General features: G+C 49.7%; 3 protein-coding genes across 3 annotated transcripts, besides 9 other annotated features; 1 reads left to right on the forward strand and 2 right to left on the reverse strand.

Annotated features, from left to right (window-relative positions):
* Nucleotides 1-47: 47 nt before the first annotated feature.
* Nucleotides 48-14,590, reverse strand: PVX_123805 (hypothetical protein, conserved; the record flags this gene model as incomplete). Its single annotated transcript, XM_001617273.1, has 5 exons — nucleotides 48-92; nucleotides 316-395; nucleotides 709-823; nucleotides 953-6,109; nucleotides 6,383-14,590. 5 exons carry the CDS (start codon nucleotides 14,588-14,590, stop codon nucleotides 48-50), a joined length of 13,605 nt encoding a protein of 4,534 aa, XP_001617323.1.
* Nucleotides 3,125-3,147: a microsatellite.
* Nucleotides 11,733-11,757: a microsatellite.
* Nucleotides 12,022-12,076: a microsatellite.
* Nucleotides 14,591-15,902: 1,312 nt separating the features above from the next.
* PVX_123810 (hypothetical protein, conserved) lies at nucleotides 15,903-21,274 on the reverse strand (the record flags this gene model as incomplete). Its single annotated transcript, XM_001617274.1, has 2 exons — nucleotides 19,858-21,274; nucleotides 15,903-19,674 (listed from the first exon to the last, which is right to left on the reverse strand). The coding sequence occupies exons 1-2, from the start codon at nucleotides 20,442-20,444 to the stop codon at nucleotides 15,903-15,905; spliced, it is 4,359 nt and encodes a 1,452-aa protein (XP_001617324.1). The 5' UTR covers nucleotides 20,445-21,274.
* Nucleotides 18,765-18,815: a microsatellite.
* Nucleotides 21,275-22,441: 1,167 nt separating the features above from the next.
* Nucleotides 22,442-22,465: a microsatellite.
* Nucleotides 22,466-22,554: 89 nt separating this feature from the next.
* PVX_123815 (hypothetical protein, conserved) lies at nucleotides 22,555-23,671 on the forward strand (the record flags this gene model as incomplete). The annotated part of the gene is made up of 2 exons (XM_001617275.1): nucleotides 22,555-23,256; nucleotides 23,471-23,671. 2 exons carry the CDS (start codon nucleotides 22,555-22,557, stop codon nucleotides 23,588-23,590), a joined length of 822 nt encoding a protein of 273 aa, XP_001617325.1. The 3' UTR covers nucleotides 23,591-23,671.
* Nucleotides 22,679-22,703: a microsatellite.
* Nucleotides 23,119-23,144: a microsatellite.
* Nucleotides 23,672-23,938: 267 nt separating the features above from the next.
* Nucleotides 23,939-23,974: a microsatellite.
* A 1,255-nt stretch (nucleotides 23,975-25,229) lies between these two features.
* Nucleotides 25,230-25,252: a microsatellite.
* The last annotated feature ends 56 nt before the right edge of the window (nucleotides 25,253-25,308 follow it).

Here is a 25,308-nt window from a genome sequence, read left to right on the forward strand (position 1 = left end):
AAGGGGGCAACAACAAAAAAGAAGCGCGACTCGAGGACGACTGCGCTCTACAAGCAGAACCGGAAGAATATGCACTCCACTTCTTTGCAAGCCTGTAAAGTGGGGGCCACACGAAAGGGATTCACGAGGCGTTTAACGAAGCGTTTACGGAAACGTTTAGCGCGTCGGTGTTGGAGGCTGGCTCTGTCGTGGGAGGCCCCGTGCGCAAAGAGAGGGGAGCCACTTGCAACGCCCCTATTTGTCTGCATTTTTTTAAAAACAATGGCAAAAAAAGGAGGACGGGTGGAAGGCGAAAGGCCACGTGGGAAGTCTTACCGTGATCAAGTCGTTGGATGGGCATCCCATGTAGGAGCTGAAGGCCTTGATGAGCAGGCACATCATTGTGCTGAGGTGGTCTGCAGAAGGGGAAGCGTGCGATGGGGGTGCGGTGAAGGTACCCGCCAGTGAGCATCTGCATCGGCGGTTGCGCTAATGTCATTATTTCGTGTACACGTGTGCACCTGTTTTGTGAGCACACACATATCATTTGCACGCTCGTTCACTTTTCTCTCATTTTAAAGCCCCGCTTGCTGCGTGATTGGGGCCGCCGGCGCTGCAGCCTGCACGGCGTACAGTGTCTGCATGCCGTCTTTTTTTTCCTTTTTTCCTTTTTTTCTTTTTTCTTTTTTTTCTCTTTTTTTTCCTTTTTCCTTTCTCTGCGCGCCGAACCTAAGTTCCTTGACAAGGTTTTATAATATAAAGGGATAAACGCATTTGCCGAGTGGTAATTAAAATTTTTTAAGTAGGACGTGTTTTGGTGCGTGAGGACGGAGGTGTATCCGGCCTGCGGGGGGGGAAGTCAAATGGGGCGTAAAATTGGGGGGGCACTGTTAGGGGGGCACTATTAAGGGAGCACTGTTATGGGGGCACTATTAGGGGCGTTGCTGTGCCGCGTGCTGGTGTGCCGCCCTACCATGACGAACAAATCCACGTCGTTGGGGCAGACGAGCATGTTGTCCCCCACCCAGGGAAAGGAATGCCTATACTTCCTCGAGATGTGTCTCAGCTTTGCATTTCTTATAAACAACTTGTTCCTCTTATAAATGCGCACAATTTTTCGCACCTCCTGATCGTAGGGATGAATATCGTTGGAGATGGTATTGATGATTAGGTTATTCCCGCTGAGCACTTTCTGCATGTTCATATTTTTTTTTTTTTTTACATATTTTTTTGTAAATTTTCCCCAAATATTTTTATACATGCAGCATTTATAATCATACAGAAGGAAATTATTTGCCTTGTCATAAATCGCGTAGGATGTCCTTTTGGCATTTTTTCCATGCTCCAATTTTCTTATCAATTTTTTGTATACCCTCTTAATTTTCTTGTCCCTTTTGGTAAAGTACTTTGAAAGTCCATCCCTCTTCAGGGGGAAAAATAACTCATCCAGGGTGTGTGCAGCAGCTGCGGATGGAGAGTTCCCATTTTGAATGTCCCCATATTGAATGTCCCCATTTTGAATGTCCCCATTTTGAATGTCCCCATTTTGAATTTCCCCATTTTGAATGTCCCCATTTTGAATGTCCCCATTTTGAATGTCCCCATTTTGAATGTCCCCATTTTGAATGTCCCCATTTTGAATGTCCCCATTTTGAATGTCCCCATTTTGAATGTCCCCATTTTGAATGTCCCCATTTTGAATGTCCCCATTTTGAATGTCCCCATTTTGAATTTCCCCATTTTGAATGTCCCCATATTGTTTCGTCTCTCTTTCCAGTTGGGTGATTTCACTCTGCTCGTCGAAGATGTACACCGGCTTGTGCAGGTAGAACGAACACACAGTGTAGGAGTCCTGTGGCAAATCATCTGCTTCACTTGCATTGCTATCGTAGTAGTCGGAGAGCAGAGAAGTGGTGCCTTCTTCGTGGCTAGCCTGTGGATCATTCGTCCCTTCCATGTGGGTGTGCTGTTGTCCCATTTGGATATTCTCCAGCAGATTTTCTTCCTCCCAAAATGGGTTCATCATGCTCCTGATGTTGTCTTCTTCGTGGGGGGCGCTTCCCCTGACACGCGGCTGCTCACTTCCGCGGTCACTTTGACGCTCACTTTGGTGGTCACTTTGAGGATCACTTTGGGGATCACTTTGAGGATCACTTTGGGGATCACTTTGAGGATCACTTTGGGGATCACTTTGACGCTCACTTTCACGCTCACTTTGGGGATCACTTTGACGGTCGCTTTGCTGCTCACTTTGGCGGTCGCTTTGCTGCTCACTTTGCCGCTCACTTTGTTGCTCACTTTGCCGCCCCCCCCCGCCAGCCGAAAACAGCTCATCATTCAGGCAAAAGAACTCGTCCAACTGCGATCCGTTTTCGCTGCCCCCCTGCGTAGCAAAAAGGGGGTCGTCGCCACGGGAGTGGGGCCTATCTGTGTCGCTACTGTGGAGGAGCTCACCTGCTTCGTCACCCTGGTGGGGCACACCTTCTTCTTTTGCCTCATTGAGCACACCTACGCTCCTTCTTCTTCTTCTCCTCCTCCTCTCCTCCTCCCCACCGCCCAAATAGCTATCCCTAAACTTGTCCGTGTAAAAAATGTCGACGAATTCGTTCAGCACACTCTTGTCGTAGGGCTCCGCGTAGTAGTTGGTGTGGGTGGAAAATTCTTTATAAACGATGTAGTTAAATTCCAGGGGGGTCTTCTTCAGGTACTTCCCATACGTGATGGAGTCATTTTTCAGAAGAATTTGATTGTTCAGTGAGCTTAAAATTAAGTTATACAGGTTTATCGTTTCTGAGGGTGTTGAGAAGGGCTCTGCAACTTCGGTGTCCAGGTGTTGGTGGAGGCACTTGTGGTATATGCGCTCCACTCCCTTGGGGGGGGTGCCCCTTTTGGAGCGGCTCCCCCCTTCGCCAACTCGGCCAGATTTGCCGCTGACTGGGCCAACTAGGTCATCCTTGTGGGCGCCCACCTTCCGCCGCCCCCTGCCACCCCCCACGCTCATCTGACTCGCACTAAAGAAGCTCGCGCTTCGACTCACGTTTCGGCTCGCGCTTCTGCTCCCGTTTCGGCTCCCGTTTCTGCTGTCATTTCTGCTGTCATTTCGGCTGTCATTTCGGCTCTCCTTCCAACTCGCACTGTAACTCGCGCCGACGCTGCCTACCACGTGGGAGCCCCCGTACAGGTCACTCTGGCTGTCGCCCTCGACCCGCTCCAGGCACAGGTCATCCACCTCAAGCGGCTGCTCACTGAAGCGGTCGTTCGCATCTCTGCCGTTCGGTGGGGGGATGCCTTGCGTGGAGGTGCCGTCTACCATTTGGGCAACTTCTTCCATTTGTGCCGCTTGCCCCGCTTGCCCCGCTTGCCCCGCTTCCCCCGTGTGCGCCCCTCCCTCTCGCTGCGAAGCCCTTTTGCCCTTTTCCATAACCGAGCGGACATTCGTTTCGTTGTCCCCAAACAGGTAGTACTGCAGTTTGGAGCGGTCCTCCTTCTCAATGTGCACAGTTCTATCGCTGTAGGAGCGATATAGAGGGAGACTGCCTAAACGTCTGCAGACAGGTGGAGGTCTACTTTCCAGCTTCCTCTCTGCAAGAAGCTGTTGTTCCCTTTGCCTTCGTTTCTTTGCGCCCCGTTCGACTGGGCGCAGCGCAAGGACATTGGGCGTGATGGACAAGCAGTTAAAATTTCGAGCACGTTGCAGGAACCCCTCGCTCTCATTATCATCATCGTCGTCAATGACCTTTTCTTTAAACAGCCGCTCATTCATTTCGTTTGTAAAAAATATATCATCAAAGTCGCGATGTGGTTGGCCTCCGCTTCGTATGGTATCCTCCAGAAGGGATATGTTTCGGATTTCACGACTGCGCTTGGAAAAGGCGCCCCTCTCCCTGCGGTTTATCTTTTCAAAAAAATTATTTATTTTATCATCCCCTATGTTGTTCTTCGCGTCGTCGGAAAATCTGATGGTCGTTCTGATGTGGGTCTCCCTCACGGAGTTGTGCAAATCGTTGGAGCGTTTTTTTGGTTTTGTTGTTCCTCTTCTCCCACTATCGTTCGAAGGTGCCATTTCGCCTGCCTCCTTCCGGGGGACGTCAAACACGCTTTGGACTTCCCCAAACTGGTTCTGGTACAGCCCAAACAGGTCTGGGTCGATCCCCGAGGCGTTCCTATCTACCCGCGCCCCGTCGGGGGTGGTATACGTTTCATGACGGCTATCCGCTCCGTCGCAACTGCCATACGTTCCATAGTGGCCGCTTTCCGCTCCATCGCGGTCGCTTTCCGCACCATCGCGACTGCCGAAGGATCCGTGCCGGCCCGCCTGCTGCTGCCGCTGCTGCTGCCTGTGCTCGCCCCCCAGCCGGACCTGTTCCTGGGCAACACTCTTGGACTCTCTCTTGACGTTACCCACGGAGAGGACCGTATGCAGCGTGTTAAAGTAGCTGCTCAGAGACAGCTTAAAGTTGCAGCACAAAAGTTGTATATCTTTTGCGTAGTAAATACTGCCTAGCAAGGAAAAGGGGTTAATGTAGTACCCCCTAAAGCGTATCAAGTGGAAAATATTTTCTGGGCGTTTCTGTTTTTTTACATTTGTGAAGACCTCCTTAACTGTGCTGACGTCGTAGGTGTATAAGAATTGCAACAGGTGGTGGTCTACCTTCAGGTAGTTCAAATAGTTTGCCGTTTTTAAAAACAATGAGGGGAAATACCTTATGGAAAAAAGGTACATAATTCTTGGCACGTGACTCATAGGGTAGGTTAGACAGGAAAAGAAAAAGTAGGTGTATCTCCCCATGCGAATGGCATTCTGCACGTATCTTATCCTATGTATTTGCTTCTTCCTCACTTGCTGATTGATTGTTTTATTTTTTTTTTTTATGTAATCATTTTTTAACCTCAGGGTGAAGCTGTTTACACTGGGGCGGAACTCAAAATGGGCATTTCTGTTCAGGTTATAATTTACCAGGGACTCTTCGTACTTGTCGCTTTTGGCTACCTCCGCTTCCAGCGCGGCGTCGTTCGCGTTGAAGAAGGTGTTATCGTTGTAGATGCAGATGTGCGGTTCTGCGTGTGGGCGGTTTGTCCCCTTGCTGGAGGTTCGTAGCACCACTTTTTTGGTAACTCCACTGGGGAAGGGCCCATTTGGGTTACCCTTAACATTACAGGGAGCATTCACCTCAGTTGTTCCCCCCCCCACCGCCGCATCATACTCGTAGTGCCTATTATGGATGAGCAAAAATGGGTCGTACATGCTGAGGTTGCTGTGCCACTCGAATTGGCGCCTGTAAAGTGGTGCCCCGTGGATGTCCCTGCCAGCGAAGTGGCTCAAACAGCCTCTCAACTTGCTAAAAATGTTGGCAAATGCTCTGTAACACTCGTGTATGATGATGGCATTACTGCGACTCCCTTCCGATTCTTTGAAAAAGGACGTGCATCTGTTGAACTCGCAGGACTCCTTCTTTTCCATGGCTATGTTCAGTTGGCTTTGGTTTTTTTTAAAAAATTTTTTAACATCCAGGTATGTTTCGTTTTTTCCCAACTGGAGGGGGTACACCGAGTCGGTTTTGTACGAGTCGACGTCTGTTGAGAGGCAGAGGAATTCGTCTTCCCCCGGGGGGGCCTCACTGGGGGTGCTTCCGCAGGGGGGGCTTCCACCGGGGGTTCTTTCGCCTGGGTCTCTTCCGCAGGGGGTTCTTCCACCGGGACGTTTCTTCCCCCCTTGCGGGAGCGCCTCTGCGGCGGCGCCCCCACTCGCAGCATTCATTTTTTGCTTGACAAAAACTTCATAGACGAAGTAGAAGAGCTCCTCCTTTAGGTCCTTCTCCCTGGGGAAGATCTCAGCGAAGCGCTTCTCCAGGTAGCTAATAAGGTACCCATCTAGAGGGACCGTGCAGAAGAGGCCTTTCAACTTTTTAAACAGTTTAGAATGAATCAAGCTGATGGAGTCTACCGCCTCTGCTACGTTTTGCTTTTTACAAACACTTGGGATTTCCAAGGTGACGACCGTCTTGACTGGGTCTTCCTTCGCCAAGATGCTGTAGGGCAAATTGCTTATCTTCGAACCCATTTGATGAATCATGGAGGTTAGGACGCTGCACTTTTTGTAGTACTTCGTGGGCGCGATGTATTTTACTATCTTCGGGTGGGGTGCATTGGAGGGGGGGTTCTTCTTTGCTTTTTTCCTCCTCCCTTTTTTGGCTTGCTGCGCGCGCGGTGGCTCCAGGGGGAGCGAGCACGCGCTGATGCTGCGGTTAGCGGTGAGGTTAGCGGTGAGGTTAGCGGTGAGGTTAGCGGTGAGGTTAGCGGTGAGGTTAGCGGTGAGGATAGCGGTGAGATTATCGGCGACATTCACCGCACCTCTCGCCGCCCCCCTCGCGGTGCCTCCCATGCCGCGGCTCGGTTTGCCAACTTTCCCCTCAATTTGCTCCTCCAAGTTGGCGTAAAAACGGTCCGCATTTTTTATCAAAATGAGCTGCCTATTGTTGTTGATGAAATTGTCCAGAATGATGGAGTAGGCGATGTGTTGCAGTGGGGTGGACACTTTGGAGGTTCGTCTCGTTTGAGGTCCCCCCCTTTTGAAGCGGTTTCTCCCCCTGGAAGTGGCTTCTCCCCTACGGTGGCAGATCTCCCCGACCCGAGGAGGGCGCCTTCCTCCCTGCCACAAATCACTAATGACTGTTTCATTTGCCAAATTGAAGAAAATTATTTTATTCAGGAGGAGCTCATTCGTACTCGAAACGGGGCACCGTAAACGTTTCACAAATTTTGCGTAGCTTCGGGAGAGGTCCCCCAACTTTACCCAGTTCATGCCAGTAGAAGGTTCCCATTTTTTGTTCCTCCGAGGGGGCAATGTGGGTTGAAATTGCTCATCACACGGGGTGGAAGTGCCATTCGGTTTTGCTTCACCTGGGGGAGGGCAATATTTTAAGCACTTCTTTTTCTCGCCAAAATGAGAGGAGCACCCACTGTAGGGGTCACCGATGGAGACGAAGACCCCCCCCTCGGATGCCAAAAAGATGTCCCTCCTTCCACGAAGGACGAACCTAAACAGTTGTACATAATTTATAATTTTTTTCTTCATGACGGTTGAATTTTCACTCGATTTTTTGCTCCACCTTAGGACTCCAGGGAGGAACGAATAGAGCACCCGTCTTGCTAAAAAATCATTGGCGTATAGTTCGCTCCGTGAGAAGAGGTTCCTTTTGAACAAGTTGGTGCAGTAACTTAGGTAGTAGAGCAGAAATATATCTCGGGGCAGCGAGATGATTCTCTTCATTTTTCTAAAATATTTGAAAAGTTTAACCATGTGGTAGGATCCCACGTCGGGTTCTACACTGTAGCAGTTGCTTTGAAAGAAGTGGGGCCCCCCATCGCCGTTCTGGCAGTTCTCCAACTGCTGCGATTGCTGCGACTGCTCCAGCTGGTGGCACACCTGCCCTTGCACATCCACCACCTCCTTGTACCCTAAAATATCGCTCAACTGTGTGTTATTCAAAACATTGTAGTTTTTCCTCATAACAAAATTGATGCAGTCGTTTATCACGTCCGATCGGTCATGGTGGAGGAAGTAGACGCCGCTGTGTTCGGTCCTGCTGGAGGGAGCGCTGCTGTCACAGAAGAGGTAGGGTATTCTCGTCTTCTGCTTCTGAAGCTCTAAAATTAGGGTTAGGTACTTGGAGAGGGCGTGGTGTGCGTTTCTTCGCCTTTTGGGTGGGTAGATAATGGGGTGAATCCCACCTGTGTTGGTTCCTTCACTTCTCTGGAGAGAGACCCCCTCATGGGAGGGACCCACGGACAACACAGTCACTACGTCGCCCAGGCTAGACAAGCCACACCTTTCCATCTCTTCGTAGTACTCGTCTAGACACTCAGCATAGTTCCCCCTGACGAGTTTTAAAGTGCCCTCAAAGCTGAGGCTAAAGAATTTGACATGCCTCACAGTTATGTGGAAGAGCGTTTTCCTTGTAGGAGGGAAAACATACGCATGGATGTAATCGTCAAAGGTGTAGGAATTTCTAATGATGTTATGTAGTTCGTTCCTTGCCTTTCTCATTTTTCTGCTCACCATCCGTTTAACCACCCCCAGGTTGAAGACATTTTGGAGCATATTGTTCAGGTACTCATAGTACCCCCCATTAAACAAGTTACACAAATGGGCAAAGGTTTCATTTTTCTTGCTGACCTCTCCTCTGCCTGGTTTCTTCCGGTGATATATAAGACTGCTATTGTTAACGAAGAAGGCGCCTGGGGAGAATCTAAACTGGTAGGGGATTTTAGATTTCACTCCGTACAGGGCACTGAAGAGCTCAAAGATGAAGAACAACTTTTTTACATTTTGCGAAATTTTTTTTTTTTTTTTTTGGTACTTGTTCCTGGAAAAACAATTAAACTGTTTTGCACATAGGTATTCCTTACGCTTCATCAGGAGGAGAAAATAATGCAGCATGTTGGTAACTTGAGAGAAGCATAGGAAGAATTCCTTTAGGGTATATTTTAGCTGGTAATATAAAAAGAGAGTATGATATACGTTCCACGTGTAGGTGATAAATACGTTCAGCGTGTCCGCCATAAATTGGAAGTCCAGCAAAAGCTGCAGCATGGAGTAGTACTCGTGCATGACGTAGCGGAAGAAAACTACTTCGTATCTCTTTGAGTGTATTAGATGTCTCTGTTTAATCATTTGTAAATGGTCATCTATCCCCCCCTTTGCTTCCTCCCCATCGATGGTGTTGCCCTCTTTCTTCAGCGCGCGGTACAGGTGCTTTTCCCTCCGCGAGAGGCTGCTCGCCCGTATGAACTGCTCCACCGTTTCGCCGTTGAAGTTTACAAACTGGGGGGTAACGCTAACGGGGGGGCTTCCACCCCGCATGGGATCCTCGCCCACATTTGACTTGGGGCTCCCGGGGGAGTTACCCCCCAGCTGCGACTGCCCACATGTGCCTTTCCCTCCCCAACACGACACCACTTTGCGAAGAACAAACCATTCCGAAGCGTCTTCACGGAATACATTGCCTGCTTCTCCCTCCCCCATCACCCTACGCATCTCATTATAAAAAAGTAACTTCTTCATGTCGAAATTGAAATGGTCTAAATTGTGTGGGCAGTTGATTAAGCAGAGGGCACTGAATAGCCTCCCTTTCAATTGATACACTTTTCTGTCAAGGGGAGACACCCTTTTTGGCGGTGCATCTAAGAGCTCCTTGCAACAATACGGGTTCTGGTACACAACTAGCCTTTTTAAATCAATGGAAGGTCTTTCTACGTGTCTATTTTTGTTCTTACCTGATGCTGGGCCGCTCTGCTGAATCTTAAAAATGTATATGCGTGGCATGAGTCTTTTACTGAGATTTACATATTTTCGCTTACGACTGATATTTGCTTGCTTGTTAATAAGCTTGCTCTTCACACTTTCCGAGGTGCTTCTGCGTGCGATGGGGGGGGAGGGGTCACCTTGGGACGCGACGTGCGAAATGTACTCTTCTTCGTCGTCCGTCTCGCCGGGGGAGCTGCTCGCAGGGGTATGATGGTCATCCAGGAGGGGATCCACAGTGGGGTCGCGAGCGGCAAACCTTCTGTAGTTAAAAAACAATTTCAGAATGCTGGGGATGGGCACGAAATAGTAGCTGCTTTTCTGTATGGGCGACTTGAAGTGTATTCTCCTAATAGGCATGGGGGGGTTGCCTTTCACTTTGCCTTTCATTTTGGTTTCCCTTCCCTTCGGGACCGCCGCCCCCCCGGGGGCCTCCTCAAAAATGACCCCTCTAAGAGAACCGCCACAACTGCTGCCACCCGAAGAGTAATCCTGCGCCAAAAAATGTTCCAGTTCGCGCTCGCCACGGCCATTTGCCCCTCCGTCGCTTCGCCCCCCGAAGGACGCCTCGTCGGACGCGTCGGTGAAGATGTCACTGTAGAGGTTGCATGTGTGGTCGGTTTGGTTCTCGCCCCCGGGGTCCTCCCTAAGGCTTTCCCCCCTCAGGCTTTCACCAAGTAAGCTTTCTCCTACTAAACTTTCACCCCTTAGGCTTCCACCGCCGAGCGGGGGGGCCTCTTCCCAGCTGCTCCCGCCACGCTTGGCCCTTTTGGCCTCCAAACCCCCCGATGGGGAGAGTGACTTCCGTTTTCTTCTACGGGGGAGACTTGCTTTACCCCCTGGCTTGGCCTCCTTGTCCGTTTTCTGCTTAGACCGTTTGGCTTCCCCCTCCCTGCAGCGCGCCCTTTTGAGTGCCGCTTTGACTTCGCTGGGTCCCCCCGCAGGTGGGTCTTGAAGGTCCCTCTTAGTTGGCTCACTTCGCCCACTCCGCTGCTTAGTTCGCCCACTTCGCTGCTCATTTCGCTTCTTTGGCCGCTTGCCCCCCTGGTGCGCCCCGTTGTAGAGGTGCACCGCCCGCTGCAGGTGGCAGCGGTAGTGGTTGGCGCGGTGGAAGCTCTCGAACTTGTCCCGAACGAACATGTTCTGAAAGGTGAAGAAGTCGCAGCTCAGCATGGGGTAGTAAAACTTGCAGGCAGTCAGAACGCAGGCAGCCGCGATGCTGTAAAACCTCTTTTTCTCCACGGAGAGGGAAAACCTCAGGGTGATAAAAAAGGTGCAAATAAATTTCTGCCGGTAGAAGTAGTTCAATTTGTTGTAAAGCGTGTAGTTGAGTCGCCCACTCTCCGGATGGATGTATTTTTTTTTTTTTAAAATTTTTTTTTTAAGATAGAGCTCTTTTTTCATAAGGTAGAGAATGTAGCGGTTAATTTCGTTCTTCGAAAAGAGGGACTTGTTTCTCTTCCTATAGAACATTTTGAAATCTCTAAGGATATGCTTAAACGAGTAAAAATTATTTAATTCTGTGTGCATATCGTCGTACTGATTTGTGTATACATTAAAGAGGAATTTATAAAACCTATATTTGAAGATCACCATGTGGAGGAGCTTCATCGCGTAAATTTGCACAACATTTGGCAGCTGAAATTTGAAAACCAAGTCGTTTACTTGGTCATACAAATCTCTAACCAAATTGGAGTTAAACAGCTGTAGATCTTTCACCCATTTGGCGTTACTAAAATTTGATAGAAACCTATTGGCCATATTCAAATGTTTGCAATTTTTAAAGTACGTAATGGAGTGCAAGTGAAAATCTGTTTTGTCCTTTCCATTCACTTGACCTTCTTCCTGTGTGAAATGCTTGCTCGTGTGCTCATCATGGTGAATGCATAGAAAGGGTACTCCATTTTTTAAATTTCTTAAAAAGAAAGTTTTTTTTATTTCAGAAAAGTTGGGATTTTTCAAAGGGAAAGAAAAGACAGACGATTCGTCTTTGTAAATTTTGTATAACAATTCTGGGACGTTATTAAAAACTCTATAGAGGTTGAAACTGTCCAAATTGATATAATGAGTCAAATTGTGAGGGAGGCACTGAATCTGCAGCCTCTTCATGCAGTAGTATAACACGTAGAGGAGCAACTCGAAGGAGAAGTTATAGCAAAATTTGTAAGCCTCATCGTCCATCAGGTACTGTCTATAATCATTTAGAAAAAAATTTACATATTCGCTGTACACGTGCTTTACCGCGATGGTTCTGAATCTATTTAGGTTCGAAATGTAGAGGAAGTTCTTGTAGAGGCCATCAAAAATGAAGGAATCGATGAGGTACCTATCGGGGATGTATAGCATTTTTTGACTTTTCAATTTTAGACTCTCTTCCTGTATGTGCCTTAATATGCACCCCTTTACCAGCAGCTCAATTTTGCTATAATTTTTCTGGGCCTTCTTCAGCCCATTGTCGTAGCAGTGCCTTTCGAATTTTAGGCTCCTCTCCCGTTTGATGCTGTTTACGTGCTCCAGCTTTTTGTACACCGTGCGAATGCTCGTGCGGGGAGCGGTCGCACGGGGGGAGGGGCCCAACCAGCCATCGTCGGCGTTGTTGACCCGTTTGGCATGGTTGACACTTTTGGCATGGTTGACCCGTTTGGCATTGTCTTCATTCCCTATGACATTGTGGCCCCCCCCCTTGGCTGGCGTCTCTCTCCCCACCGCTGACCCAGCTGCTTCCCCTGCTGCTCCCCCTGCTGCTCCCCCTGCTGCTCCCCCTGCTGCTCCCCCCGCTTGGAGGAGAGGCGAACTCGCCTTGCTTCCACCAGGGGATACCCCTTGTACCACATACCCTGGGGCAACGTCGCTCATTTGGTTCCCGCGGGGGGACAGCTCACCAAGCAGGTCGGTGTCGTCTCCCCTTTCCTCGGGTCTGCCCACCGGATTTCTACCCTCCTGAGTTCCCCCCCCATTCTTTTTTGGCTCCCTTTTCTGGTCATTTCTCACCTCAAACCTCTCATCATCCGATAGAGTCTCAATCAACACAGCGCGCTCGTTCTGCAGGACAGCCTTCCCGCTCCCTTTCCTCAGTTCTACGTACTTTTGGTACTTTTTCAAAATTTTTTCTACATCCTCCGCGGAACGGCTGTTCTTCCGATTCGTTGCGGCTTCTCTGTCAGGGTCGTCACCGTGGAGCATTTCGAGGAGGGCATTCTGTTCGCCCTCCTCCGGGAGCCCCTCTTCGTATAGCCCTTCCAGTTGCTCGAACCGCGGTTCGCCGCCTGCTTCCGCCTTGCCGCCACTGCTCTGGGCGTCGCTGGGGCCAAGGAACTCGGAGGGCTCTTCTCCCAGGCTGAGATTATCCCGCAGGGACTCAATCTTGGGGGAGTGCTCACCGGCGCTGTGCAGCGGAACACCTAGGGACGGCTGCTCCATTTCCTCGTAAAAGGGCACCTCGCTCATTTCGAAGGCGGAGGTGTCGCCCGGCTCGTCCTTTAATTGGGCAAGCTCGTCGAAGTGGTGATCCTCCTTGGGAAAGCTGCCCTGCTCATCGATGTGACCCTCATGGGGGACGCTGCCCTTCTCCTCGAAGTGGTAACCCACATGGGGGACGCTGCCCCTCTCCTCGAAGTGGTAACCCTCCTCTTCGTCCCCCTGGAGGGGGCCACTCCCAGTGGCTCTCCCCTCACTGCTGGGGACGTACGGACCGGTGCTCAGCCCCAAGGAGGGGGGAAGCAAATAGTCGTAGTCCCCTTTGAACACCTGCATAATATCGTAGAAGGACAGAAACTCAATGTCGCATTTTTTCCTCAACTCCTCATGGAAGTAGTACAGAAAATCATGCTGGTAGATTAAATCTATAACATTGGTGTGGTTAATAGATCTGTTCATGTAATTTGCGGATACATTTGAGTCGACTGGTCTGAACAGTTTTTTATTTTTAAGTAGCTGGTTGATTAGGAAGGAGGAGTAGAAGTGGTACACTCGCTCGGCCTGCGCGTAATTTTCGTCTTCGGCGAAGTTCTCGACGCCTTTGGGGGGGGCCGCGGCCCCGGGCGGTGCCTCCTCCCGCTTCGCCTGCAGCGGTTGGAGCGGTTGAAGCGGTTGGTCTAGCTGCTCCATCTGGTCGAACTGCTCCAACTGGTCGAACTGCTCCACCTGGTCGAGCTGGTCAATCCGGTCGAGCTCGCCAAACTGGTCCAGCTGGTCAAACTCGTTCGGCTGGCCAAACTGGTCCAGCTGGTCAAACTCGTTCGGCTGGCCAAACTGGTCCAGCTGGTCAAACTCGTTCGGCTGGCCAAACTGGTCCAGCTGGCCAAACTGCTCCAACTCGGCGAAGTCCCCCGAGCCCCCCTGGTTGAAGTTTCCCCCCCCCTCGGGCCTCTCATACACGTCAAAATCCTCGTAATTGTCGCCGAAGGTGTTCTGCCTGGGTGCCGCCTCGAGCAGTTCGCGCTCGGAGGGCACGCCTTCCTCCCTCTTCCCGCGAGTGGGGCCAACACTTGAAATGGCAAAATTCTGGTCTCCCCCCTGGTCAGCTTCCCCCCCCTGGTTGGAGAGCCGGGACCTCCGGATGTTATGAATAATCTCATTGATTTTTAGAAAATCCTCCTTGTTTTTTTTTTCGCTCTCTAAGAGGGCCGTCTTCTTGTACAGTTTTAGGAGCTTAATTTCTGACCTCCTAAAGACCTCACTTTTTCTGGGGAGGAATTCCAGAGACTTGCTCGTTTCATTAATAATTTTTTTCTGTATGATGAAGAAGTAGGACAGTTTGCTGAGTCCCATTTTTTTAATTACATTCTTCACCTCGTTTAGGACTTTCCCACTGTTCAGAATATCCCCAACAGTATCCTTCAGCTTCTGTGCCCGGATGACTTCAAAAACAGATTTGACTGAATCTTTCGCATCCCCCATGGGGACATACACATTCGTATTCATTATATTAACCTTCAGTAGGTGGAACCAAATGTTCTTCACCTCATCATACAGGAGAGGAGGCAAATGATGGTCCTTCACAAAGACGTATATAAAATTTAGCAGCACTTTTTGGTACCTTACAAAGAATTCATCATTTTCTTTAAATACATAATTTTTAATTTTTGTGATTAGCTTATCGTTTCTGTAGAGCTTCTTCAAGATGTCGTAAAAATCTTTTTCCAGGTAATCCTTATTCACGTGGTCGTCTATTGGGTGCTCTTCATAATCTTCTTCAAATTGCTCCTGCTGGATTTCGTTCACGTAGTTGCACTCGTTGCACACCACTTGGGCCTCCTCTATGCGGAAGCTCGTCCCCCCGCAGATGATGCACTTGGGCTTTTCCATCTTCCTCGCGGGGGAGCAGTCAGGTTGAGCGGTGAGGTTGAGCGGTCAGGTTAGCAGTTCGGTTAAGCGTTCTGCTTAGCAGCGGGGGTTAGACGCGCCTGTGAGGGGACGACTCCCCCTGGCAGCTGGGCAGGATGGCACGCCCTTCTGTCGCTGCGCTTCTCGGGATGAAGAGGGACGTACACAAGTGGACATGCTATTCTGCAGAGCGTCCGCCGCGGGTGAGCCCTCCGTTGTTTACGCCACATGGGGGGGGATCGACACCATCCCCCTTTGCAAGAGTCACACGTGGCTCATACATATGCGTCGCCTTAACTTGGAGTTTTTTTACACCCAATTCGGTTGTAAGCACAAACTGGGGGCACGGCAACGGGTCAACTGCGCAGTCTCCCCGTGTGGAAGTAGCCGTATGCCGCTATCCCGCTATCCGGCGCGCCCCTCTGCTATTGTGACCGCCAGGGCAAAGGGGACGAAGCGGCACTTTGTAGGATTTGCATTCGCCCCCCCCGAGCGCTGCAAAATTGCGTGAATGTGAAAAGTGAGCGGCTGCCAAATAAATGGGGTGAAGTGAAAGGAATTATTTTTCTCTTTTTTTATTTATTTATTTATTTTATTTTTTTTTTTTTGCGAGCTTGCCGCCTGGCTAAATGGCGCAGAGTTGGCCATGCGGGGAAAGAAGAATACGCAGCGGGGGATTTCTCGAGCGTGTGGCAGAACACAGCGCCGCATATTAACCCTGGGGGAAGGCGCAGCCAAAAGGGGGCTCAAATGGGAGGTGTTTCAACGAAATAATGGTGACTCGACGGGGCATTCCAGCAAAGCGGTCACACGAACAGCTGCACAAACCGGAGCACACCCCAAATGGGGGAGGTGGAGCATTTCCCGCAGTGTAGAACGTCCCAGGAGGTGCACCTCCAAAGGTTCATGTTGTGTGCAGGGGGAGAGTCGCCGATCGGTTAAGCAGTTTTGCGCCAAGCGATTGCTCCGCGGCGAGAAGTGATTTAGTAGAAAAGACCAAATGAATGGGGATAGGGAGGTCGAAGCTGTGGAAGTTTCGCAAATCATTTGCGCAAAAAAGGATACAAATATGCAGCACGCACAGCGTGGGGGGGAGAGGCGAACACAACTCGGTACGAAGCGAATTGGGCTATTAAATGGTGGCTTCATAAGCGTGGCAGCTCCATTCGCAGTTAACGCACGCACGTCTACAGTGAAAACGGAGTGTAAAAAAAAAAAAAAAAAATAGTAACAAAGCATACATGACCAACCCTTGCAAACAAGTTGAATTGACCCCTCTGCTTCCAAGGGGCAGTCACACGGCGACCAAGTGGTGGTTGCAAAAGGGGCACTGCTTAAACAGGAAGTGCTTCGCGAAGAAGCCGTTCTGAGTGGTCATAAACAAATGGCAAAAGGAGCAAAAGTATGGGCAGTCCAATTTCACCCGCAGATTGAACTGTAAAGTACCGATGGGCTCCTCAAAAACGGGTTTACTTAAATCGCGGGAAAGGTAAACGCTCGGGATGACCAGGCTACTCTTGCTTATACAGCACAGAGTGACCATGCACTTGTTAAAAATGTGCCTCTCCTCGCAGATGTAATAATTATTATACAAATTTGAAACACATGCCTTTCCACAAAGGACGCAGTTGATTTTAAAATAAATTCGCTCAACCACATAATGGTCCTCCTTTAACCCACTTGTTATCCTTTTTATAAAATTATGTATCATCACTTGGTGTCTTTCAAATGTATCTTCGTCAATTTCGATGCCTTCCATTTCTTCATCGTTTGTTTTGTCTCCATTGGGGATTTTTTTTTTTTGAAAAATTTGACCGAAGAATTGGTGCAGGTCTTCTTCTCCCCCCTCTCCTCCACTGAGGGGGTCCTCCACCCCCCCAGGAGAAATCAAACTGTCGTGGAGGCCATAGAAATTGAGCAGCAGGAGGAGGTAAAAGTAGTCCAAATTATTCTTCCTCAAGTCGTAGCTGAGATTTATAAACAGATTTGTATTATTAATTCGCAGCGTGTTCAGCATGATGTAGAGGACTTGGCACAGGTATAGAAGCGGGTACACATGTAGGTGCACGTGTGGAGGGGAGCCCATCCAATCTGCGTTTTCACTCTCCGCCGCGCCGCTAAATATGTAATGCAGGTACTTTCTCACCTTGCTTATGTAGTACAGGCACTTGCGCACGGGGAGCAGGTTCGCCCGCTCCTCTGCAGTGTCGCCCGCATGGTCACCATGATGACCATTCTCATTACCACTAGCATTACCACCCGCATGCCCATTTCCACTACCGGAATGCGCAACCTCGCCGGCCCCCGGCCCGTAAACGTACCGGAAGCGCTTCCTATTCCTGCGCGTCTTCTTGCTAATGAGAAAATAGGTGATGTGCGAGCTGAAGGAGTCGCTACTAATGATGCCGTTTTTCTTCAAGCAAAAATTGTACATGTGAATGAGGAAGGCAAACAGCACGCAGAAGTGGGTCCTTATGTCTACGATGGGGTTGAATGGAGGTGATGAGGACTTCCTCCCCACAGTAGGGGTGTGATTGGCACCACCTGGGTGACCATTTTCCTGGCAGAGCTCTTCAAATATTAAGTGAAAAAAGGAGTTGCCCTCGCTGATGTAGTTCGCTTGAAACTGGATTAACGTCTGGAGGAAGAGGTAAAAATTCATTTTCACCTTCCTTTTGCTTTCCCTGCATGGGGCGTTCGGGCCCCCCCGGGCAAGATCGTCAAAGGGTAGGCAGTCCTTCACTATGTTTAGGAAATTGAAGTGGCTGTGCGCGTCGTACGCGTTCACGCTGTTCGCGGGGTTAGCGGTGTGTATGGTATTTACGGTGTGACTCGTTTTCCCCTTTTCGCTCGCACCCGGGTTGCCGCTTCCACCGCTAGCATTTCCACCGCTCGCATTGCCAACGCTGCTATTATTCTGGTTGATTAAGAACAAGTCGTAGAAGCCGAAGAGGATGTACCTGTACTCCCAGAAGTGCGTCTTGTGCTCCCTGTGTGTGAACAAGTTCCCGTTTAGGGGGTCCTCCCCCAATAGGCAGTTGGTTCGCTCGTTAGGTGACAGGTCCGCATCACCGCTTCTGGAGTTGCCCTTTCCCCCCATTTCAAGGGTACCTACTTGGTCGTGGAAGGTTACGTCCCCCCCGGTGTGCCGCTCCCCCTGGGTGATCTTCGCCCGCCCCATCAGTGCGCGTATCTGCCGCAGTAACTTACAGATGGACTTCACATACGTGATAAGCAGGCACTGGTCATTTACGCAGAGGCTCACATTTTCATATTGCTTCTCCTGGTGGTAAATAAAAAAGATGCTTTTAAAATAGCTAGCTTGTGTGTTGTACAGCGTTACACTGTTGTCGTTTTTTTTTTTCTTCCTTTTGAGCACTTCCTCATTAAAGGGGAAGAGGATCGGAATGAAGAATTGCTTCTTGCAGAGGAGTTCCCCCCTGGGCATTTCATTTTTGGTGAGGAAAAACTCCAGGTGTTGTTCTTTCGCAGTGCAGACAAGGCTGTATTTCTTTACTCCCCCGTTTTGCAGATAGCACAGCAGCTCGAATATTGAGCAGCTCCTGTTTGGCTGTTTCGCACGATGGTGTTGATGCGTCCTTCCGTTGGGGTACCCCATTGTAGTGTTCCCTTTTGGTCCCTTCTCCCCCTCGTCGGCCTTCCCAAAATGGTGCTTATTGACGAGCACCCCCCGGATGATATGATTAGGGTTGCCACAATTTGTGCAGGAGTAATTCAGCAATTCAAGTTCCCCTCCTTTTTTCCTCCTCCTGAAGGTGACCACGAACAGGTCGCACTTGCTCGTTATTATGAAAAACAGCAGTTTGTACTTTTCCATTTGGGTTCCTCCACGGGTGGGTTTCTTCCCATCTGGGTTCTTCCTCGAGGAGGTTATATCCCCTTGAGCTTCTCTACGGTTGTCACTGTGGAGCGGTGCAGCCGTTTCTTCCTCTAAAATATGGGCTACTCCTCTGTTGCTCTGCGTCAGTTGCTCCCCTCTTGGGTTGCTCCTCTTCTGGTTGGCCTTCTTCCCCGTGCGCCTTTGGAGTCCCCCCCCGAGGAGAGTATGCAGGAACGCCGAGCTGCACTCGACAACTTTAACGCTGTGGTAGGTGCCCTTCCTCCTTAACTCAAAATGGTAATACTTGCAAACGTGCATCTGGAAAGAATCCTCACAAAGGTTTTCTCTCCTCATAAGGGTGCAAAGAAAAATATAAATGACTCCCCCATTGGATAAGCAATACACGTTGAAGGAGTAACCTCCTGGGGAGGAGGAACAGCTGCACCTCTTCAGCTTGGTCAAATGGATACCCACAATGTAATCATTTGGGGGGAAACTCGCAAAGCTGATAAGGCCCAAAATTTTACACCTTAACTGGTCATACAAATTATGAACAAAAAAAGTGTTCCTTTTGAAGACATTTTTGTCTGACTCGTTCAGGTTAAAGTGTTTGTTGTGCATGTCCATTTCGTCCAAGTTGGGGACGGCTCCTTCCGCGTTGGTAATGTGATTTGCAGCTCTATGGGGGGGGCTGCAACTGAATAGGAGCAGCACGAACAGGTGGTTCTTCACGTACTTGAGGCAGAGACTAAATGTGAAGATTTTTTTCTCTCCCTTTTCTCCCCCCCCGAAGAGGCACTCCACAGGGGCGTTTTTAAAGAAGTAGTAATCGCAGTAGTGGGCTGAACAGAACTTCACATTCTGGTATAACTCCCTCTTCACATGAATGGGTTGCTCCTTTAGGTATATGCCTTCTTCTCTGTCTAACCGCTCGACAAAACTTTGACCATCCGATCCTCTGTCCTTCACCTCGTGTAGAGTCACCCCTATATTATCCTCGTGGCACTTTTTAAAAAACTTTTTAAAATTAAAAACTTCGAAAATTAAATTGAACTTGCTACTTTTGACGTAGCCAAAGAGGAGGTCATTCTGCCGGTTGGTCTGCACGCAGATGTAGTCGTTTGGGTTCACCTCCGGGATGTTGTCTACGTAGGGTTGGACCTTCTGGGCGACCTCCCTGTTCACCGTTAGGAGGAGCTTTTTCACGAGCTGCACCTTTTTGAAGCTGGGGGGGGGGGTGAAAAAAAGGGGTAAAAATGGTGAGGCGCTTCGTGCTTCGTACTTCGTGCCACGTGGAACCCCTTTGCCGAAAACTCACAGCGTGGCAAAAAAAACAAAGCTCAGCAGAGCAACGCAGGGAGCCCCTCCAATTGGGGGAGTAACTTTTTCCTCGCGTGTGCACTCTTACACTTCTATGTGCTCCACTTTTTGGATGGCCTCCAAGATGAACTCCTGCCGGGTGGCGTACTGCATAATGGGGCTTGCGTCAGTTGGGAGGTCCACTGAGGGGTCCTTCTCTTGAGACCCCTTCACTGGGTGGTCCCTCTCTTGAGACCCCCCCTTCACATAATTCAAATAATTCGAAATGTTCACACTCATGTGCGAATTTACATTAACATACACATGGGGGTAGAAGAGAGAGCTCAGGTCAAAAAGGTGAAAGTAGTTGCTGCTCTGGAGTAGAAGCTCCTTCTCGTTTAACTCTAAGTTTGTCTGGTTGAAGTCAAAATAGGTGTTTCCTTTTTTCGTTAAATATTTTTTATATCTTAGGAGAGTAGAAAAAATGATGCATTTATTTTTTTCATTTTTCGTCCATTTGTTTTCTCCTCCCTTGGGGGTATGTCTCTTCAATGCGCCATCACTACCACTTGCTTCGTTCGCTTGGTGGCAACTCCCACTGGGGCTGTTGCTTCTTTCCCGTTTGATTAAATTTCCATAGTGCTCAGTGTCAAAGGGGGGGCTCGTCAGGTTACCCTCGAGTGGGCCTTCTTCCATCGTTTCTTCGGAGAGAGCGGGTGCGACTTGTGTTTTATTCAAAAAAAAAATCGGGGCCGAGCTTACACACTTGGTGCGTCACTCACCGCTGCACCTGGCTGTGCCTCTCCGCGACGGCGAAGCCCTTTGCCTTCTCATCACAGTGGGGGATTAATATGTGTAGAAGATGGCTGCTAACATGTAAAAACGCTGGTAAGGAGGGGTCCTCGTAGGGGGCATGCAAAATGCTCTTCTCTTCAAAGTTGACTGTGGACAGTGGGGTCGCCACTCCACGGGAGGGAGCTACGACGGGGGGTAACGCAAGCGGGTTGCCCTCCCACTGTATGTGCGCACCTTGGGGCGACTTGCACACCGCATCGTTCCAAATGTGGTTCTTTAGCTTCGTACCGTGAGACGAGGAAAAAAAAAAAAATCCCCCAGTGGAAGAAGCGCAGCGTGGGGGAGCGGCCAAACGGTCCAGCAGCGAAACCCTTAACGTGGAGCTATACCCTTTCAGGGGCGCCACCAAGCAACCCCTTTGACGCTCCGCCAGATGACATAGTCCTGGGTGGGGAGGCCGCGCTGTCGCCGCGCTGTCGCCGCGCTGTCTCCTCGCCCCAATGTGCCTGCAGAGTGACAAAGAAGAGGGCAGCTAAACGGAGTACAACCCGCTGCCGCCCATTGTTAGGAACTCCGCCAGGCGCATACAATGATTAGCCAAGACAAATGCAAAATGGGGGAGGTAGGACGATCACCACGGGGAAAACATACATACGTACATACATACGCACGTGCGCTAGATGGCACAATTGTGGCAGCTCAACTTTTGGAAACAAATTGGGAGGGTCAGGAAAAAAAAAAAAAAAAAAAAAAAACTCCCCAGCATATTTTTACCTCAACATATGTAGGTTTTACCCCTGTTAGGTGTTTAAAATTGACCCCAAAATTTAGCCACCGTTTTTTTTTTTTTTTTTTCCCATCAAGTTGATGAGGTTGTAATTAATCCCCCAGGTGTGCGCATCCGCTTGAGCTTTCCAAACTGCCTACATGGTTTTGCTTGCGAGGGCCCCCGTTGCTTGAGACCAGCCCGGGGTGCAAACGAGCCCGTCACCTTTGGCAGGCCTTGCAAAAAAAAATGGCAACAAGTGGGAAGAAGTAGTAAGAATAGCAGGAAGTAGCAGGTAGAAGGAAGTAACACGAGGTGGAAAGAACTGGCGCGATATAATTCCAAACGAGAAGAAACCCGAAACAGTTTGCCTAAGAGCTCCGCAGCTGTGCTTCCCCATGTGCACGCATTAAGGGTCACTCGCATGTGCTTAGCCCTAGAGCGTAAACAAGCAAAAGGTCCTCGAGTGCGCTTAACCGTAGAGTGTAAACCTGCAAGAGATCCTCGCGTGCGCCTAACCCTAGAGTGTAAACCTGCAAGAGATCCTCGCGTGCGCCTAACCCTAGAGTGTAAACCTGCAAGAGATCCTCGCGTGCGCCTAACCCTAGAGTGTAAACATGCAAAAGGTCCTCGCGTGCCCCACTAGGCAATGACCTACTGACGATTAAATTGAAAAGCCCCTCTTCTAGGTTTAAATAAAATTACCCCCTCCCCCCTGCATGCATTTTACCCATTTGGCTGCTTTACCCAAAAAAAAAAAAAAAGAGAGAACTTCCACAAGAAGAAGACTAGGAGGGCGGCACACAGGGTGAGCTTCTCCGCCGAGCATTTTAGAGAAGCGCTAAAATGTGAGCGCACAGTAAGGAGGCAGCACTAACGTGTCCCGAGCGAGCAGTAGTAGCGCCCCACACAGACGTAGCAGTAAAGTAAAATACAAACGTAACTGTAACGCGCCAAAATTCCTGCACCTTCCAACCCCCTCACCTTGCATAGGCTCCTCCCCCCTACACACAGTAAGTCATTCTTTCCCGTTTGTTCCGCCATCGTGCGGCACAGCACGGTGATTACGCGGGTGGGGTGGCCCTGCTGTAGGCGGAGGTGGCGCGTCCACACGTACGTACATATGAGCATGTGCATGTGCCTTCACATGTGTGCCTCCCCTTTTGTACCGCCTCATTTGTGCCTTCGCTTGTGTACCCCCACCCCCTGGCGCAGGCCTTACGGCACCCACCCCCTACCCACACGATGGTGAGCAAGAAGACGCTGGAGGCGCGAAAGGCCTTCTACGACGAAGACGTGGAAAAGTCCAAGGAGGCCCATGACTCGTACCACAGCCTAGACAAGCATGGAGAGCAGCACAGCCTAGATAGAGACAATTTGAAGACGATCATTTTTGGAAGCCTCGATGGAATCATCACCATTTTCGCCATCGTCTCCGGCTGCGTAGGAGCAAAAATAACACCTGCACAGGTCATAATTATTGGAGTAGGCAATTTATTTGCAAATGCAATTTCAATGGGCTTTAGCGAATACACCAGCACGACAGCACAGAGGGACTTTATGTTGGCTGAAAAAAAAAGGGAAGAATGGGAAATAGAAAATTGCCCTTCAGAGGAAAAGCAAGAAATGATTGACATTTACATGAACAAGTACAAATTTGACAGTGAGGATGCGAGAAACCTTGTGGAGATAACCTTTCGAAATAAAATTTTTTTTTTGGAGCATATGATGTCGGAGGAGTTGGGACTGATCATCACTCATGAGGATAAGAACGAGTCGTTGAAAAAAGGAATTATTATGTTTTTAAGTTTTTGCGTTTTCGGAATGATTCCTCTGTGCTCCTACGTGGCCTACACGTTTTTCTTCGAGTACACGGATTACAACACCTCCTTCTTCGTTGTTTTTGTGTCCACCTTAATTACGCTCTTCATCCTGGGCATATTTAAGGTGAGCGCGGAGTTGGCGGCGCGGCGTTGGCGGAGCGGCGTTAGCGGCGCGACTGCACATGTCTGATGGGGAGCTCACGTGCAGATGTGCGTGCACTCAGGAGAGGCGGAAATGGCTCCCTCTCGTGTGTGTCATTATTCAGCCTCGTTTTCGCCTTCTTTCGCCCTTCTTTTTACCGCTTTTTTTCACCCCTTTTACCGCTCCCCCCCCGCAGTCCCAGTTCACCAACCAGAAGCCCATCCAATGCGCCCTCTGCATGGTCTTCAACGGATCCATTGCCGGAATGGTCCCTTTCCTCCTGGGAATTCTGCTTAAAAACAAAATCGCCGACTGATTGGGGCGTTAGCCACATGGAGGGTTTTTTTCGCCCCCGTCAGATTTATACAACTCCCCGTTGTGCTTTCCACGAGGTGGAGAAAAAAAGGAGACCCCCTCGACCGGCCTCTTTTCTCCCCTACTTCCAGAGTGCACCCTCGCCCGTTTTTCCAGCCCTGAAAAAATTTCCCTCCTTTTTTTGTCCACCCGTCGTTTCAGCGTTTGGGAAGCGGCGTTTACGAAGCGGCGTTTGCCAAGTCGCTTCTGCCAGGTCGCTTTTTTTGCCATTCCTGTACGCCTTCCCCCGTGCCGCACTCACGCTATGCTAGTCCTTCCTAATAGCTATCCCCCCACCCCAAGGGGGGAAAACCTCACGTGATACCCATTTTCCACCGTGCCCAACATTTTTACAATCGAATTTTTCTGTAAGCAAATTGGGTTGATGCAGCTCTACACAGCATCCCTCCCAAAACGGCGCAGGTGAGGGGTGCGCAAATACGTACCGCATCGTACCGCATCGTACCGCAACGTATCGCAACGTATCGCAACGTATCGCAAGCTGCCAATGAACCTCTCCTTTTTTTTTTCCCTTTTGCCGTGCCGAAAAGGGCCAAGTTGGCCAGCTGGTGTGATACACGATTGTTTATTTATTAACTTTTTTTTTTTTTTTTTTTTTTTTCACGTGTGGAAGGCCTGCTTGGTCTGCTGACCGCCACTCCGCTTTGTACAATTCTGTGTCCACGATGGTGGGGGTACTCGCGGTGGGCACGTACGCATGGCACGCGTGGGCATGCACTTTTTCGTAAGCGCGACACTTGCGCTAAGCAAACCGGGGCAGGCAAGTACATCTCCCTACGCGAAAAAGCTACACTTCCATTGGCTAACTTTCTTAACCAGGGCTGATGCGAGTTTTTTTTTGAAAAAGGAGGGGGAGCCATAGCACTACTCCGCTGGTGACTAATCCGTTGTGGACTGCAAAAGGATGAAGATGAAAAAAAAAAAAAAACGTTGCAACGTGATTTCCCTTTTTAAACAAATATGCTAGGAAAAAACAAATTAGCAACGTGATTGTACAGTTTGGTCATTTTTACCTCCCATGGGGTGGATACATGCAGAGCGTTTTTCCTACCCGTTTTCTACCCATTTTGAGGAAGTTCATCTGAAGGGAAGAAAAACGGGTCGGTACAGGACGGATGCGCGAGTGTGGAAAGTGTGTGGGGGAGGGTGGTCGCCAAAGGAGGGTCAATCAGTTCGCCCCCCCTTTGAGCTTGTCAAACCGTTCCATGCCGACGAATAGGTAGTGTAGGCAACAGCTCTGCCACTCTTTAGAAGCCATAGAGAAAAGGACACCTCTGCGCCACGTACAGAAAGACCACCTTGATGTAGCTCTCTTTTTCGCGATGCACAGAAGAAAAGGAAGAGGCAATTATTACGAATGAAGAAGAGATATGTGCATCCTTTTCGTGTAGAGTTCCCCACCTGCTAGGCAACGTGCGTTATGCTGACCGTCCTTGACGCGGCACAATCCACAGGGGGGTTTCGATTAGTGGTGACGTTCCTTGGGGGCAGCCATCTGTACAAGCGTTCCTACGACAGTCGCTCATGGCGACATTCATAGTAACTGCATTTATAGTAGCATTATAAGGCCCTTTCCCAGCTCAGTGGGATCGCCTGGTTAGCTGCGCCTCGTGCACGTAGAGTCTCGCAGCAAATCTACTCCAGTTCTAAACTGCCACA

Source organism: Plasmodium vivax, chromosome 14 (assembly GCF_000002415.2).
Source record: "Plasmodium vivax chromosome 14, whole genome shotgun sequence".
NCBI classification, from domain to species: Eukaryota; Apicomplexa; class Aconoidasida; order Haemosporida; family Plasmodiidae; genus Plasmodium; species Plasmodium vivax.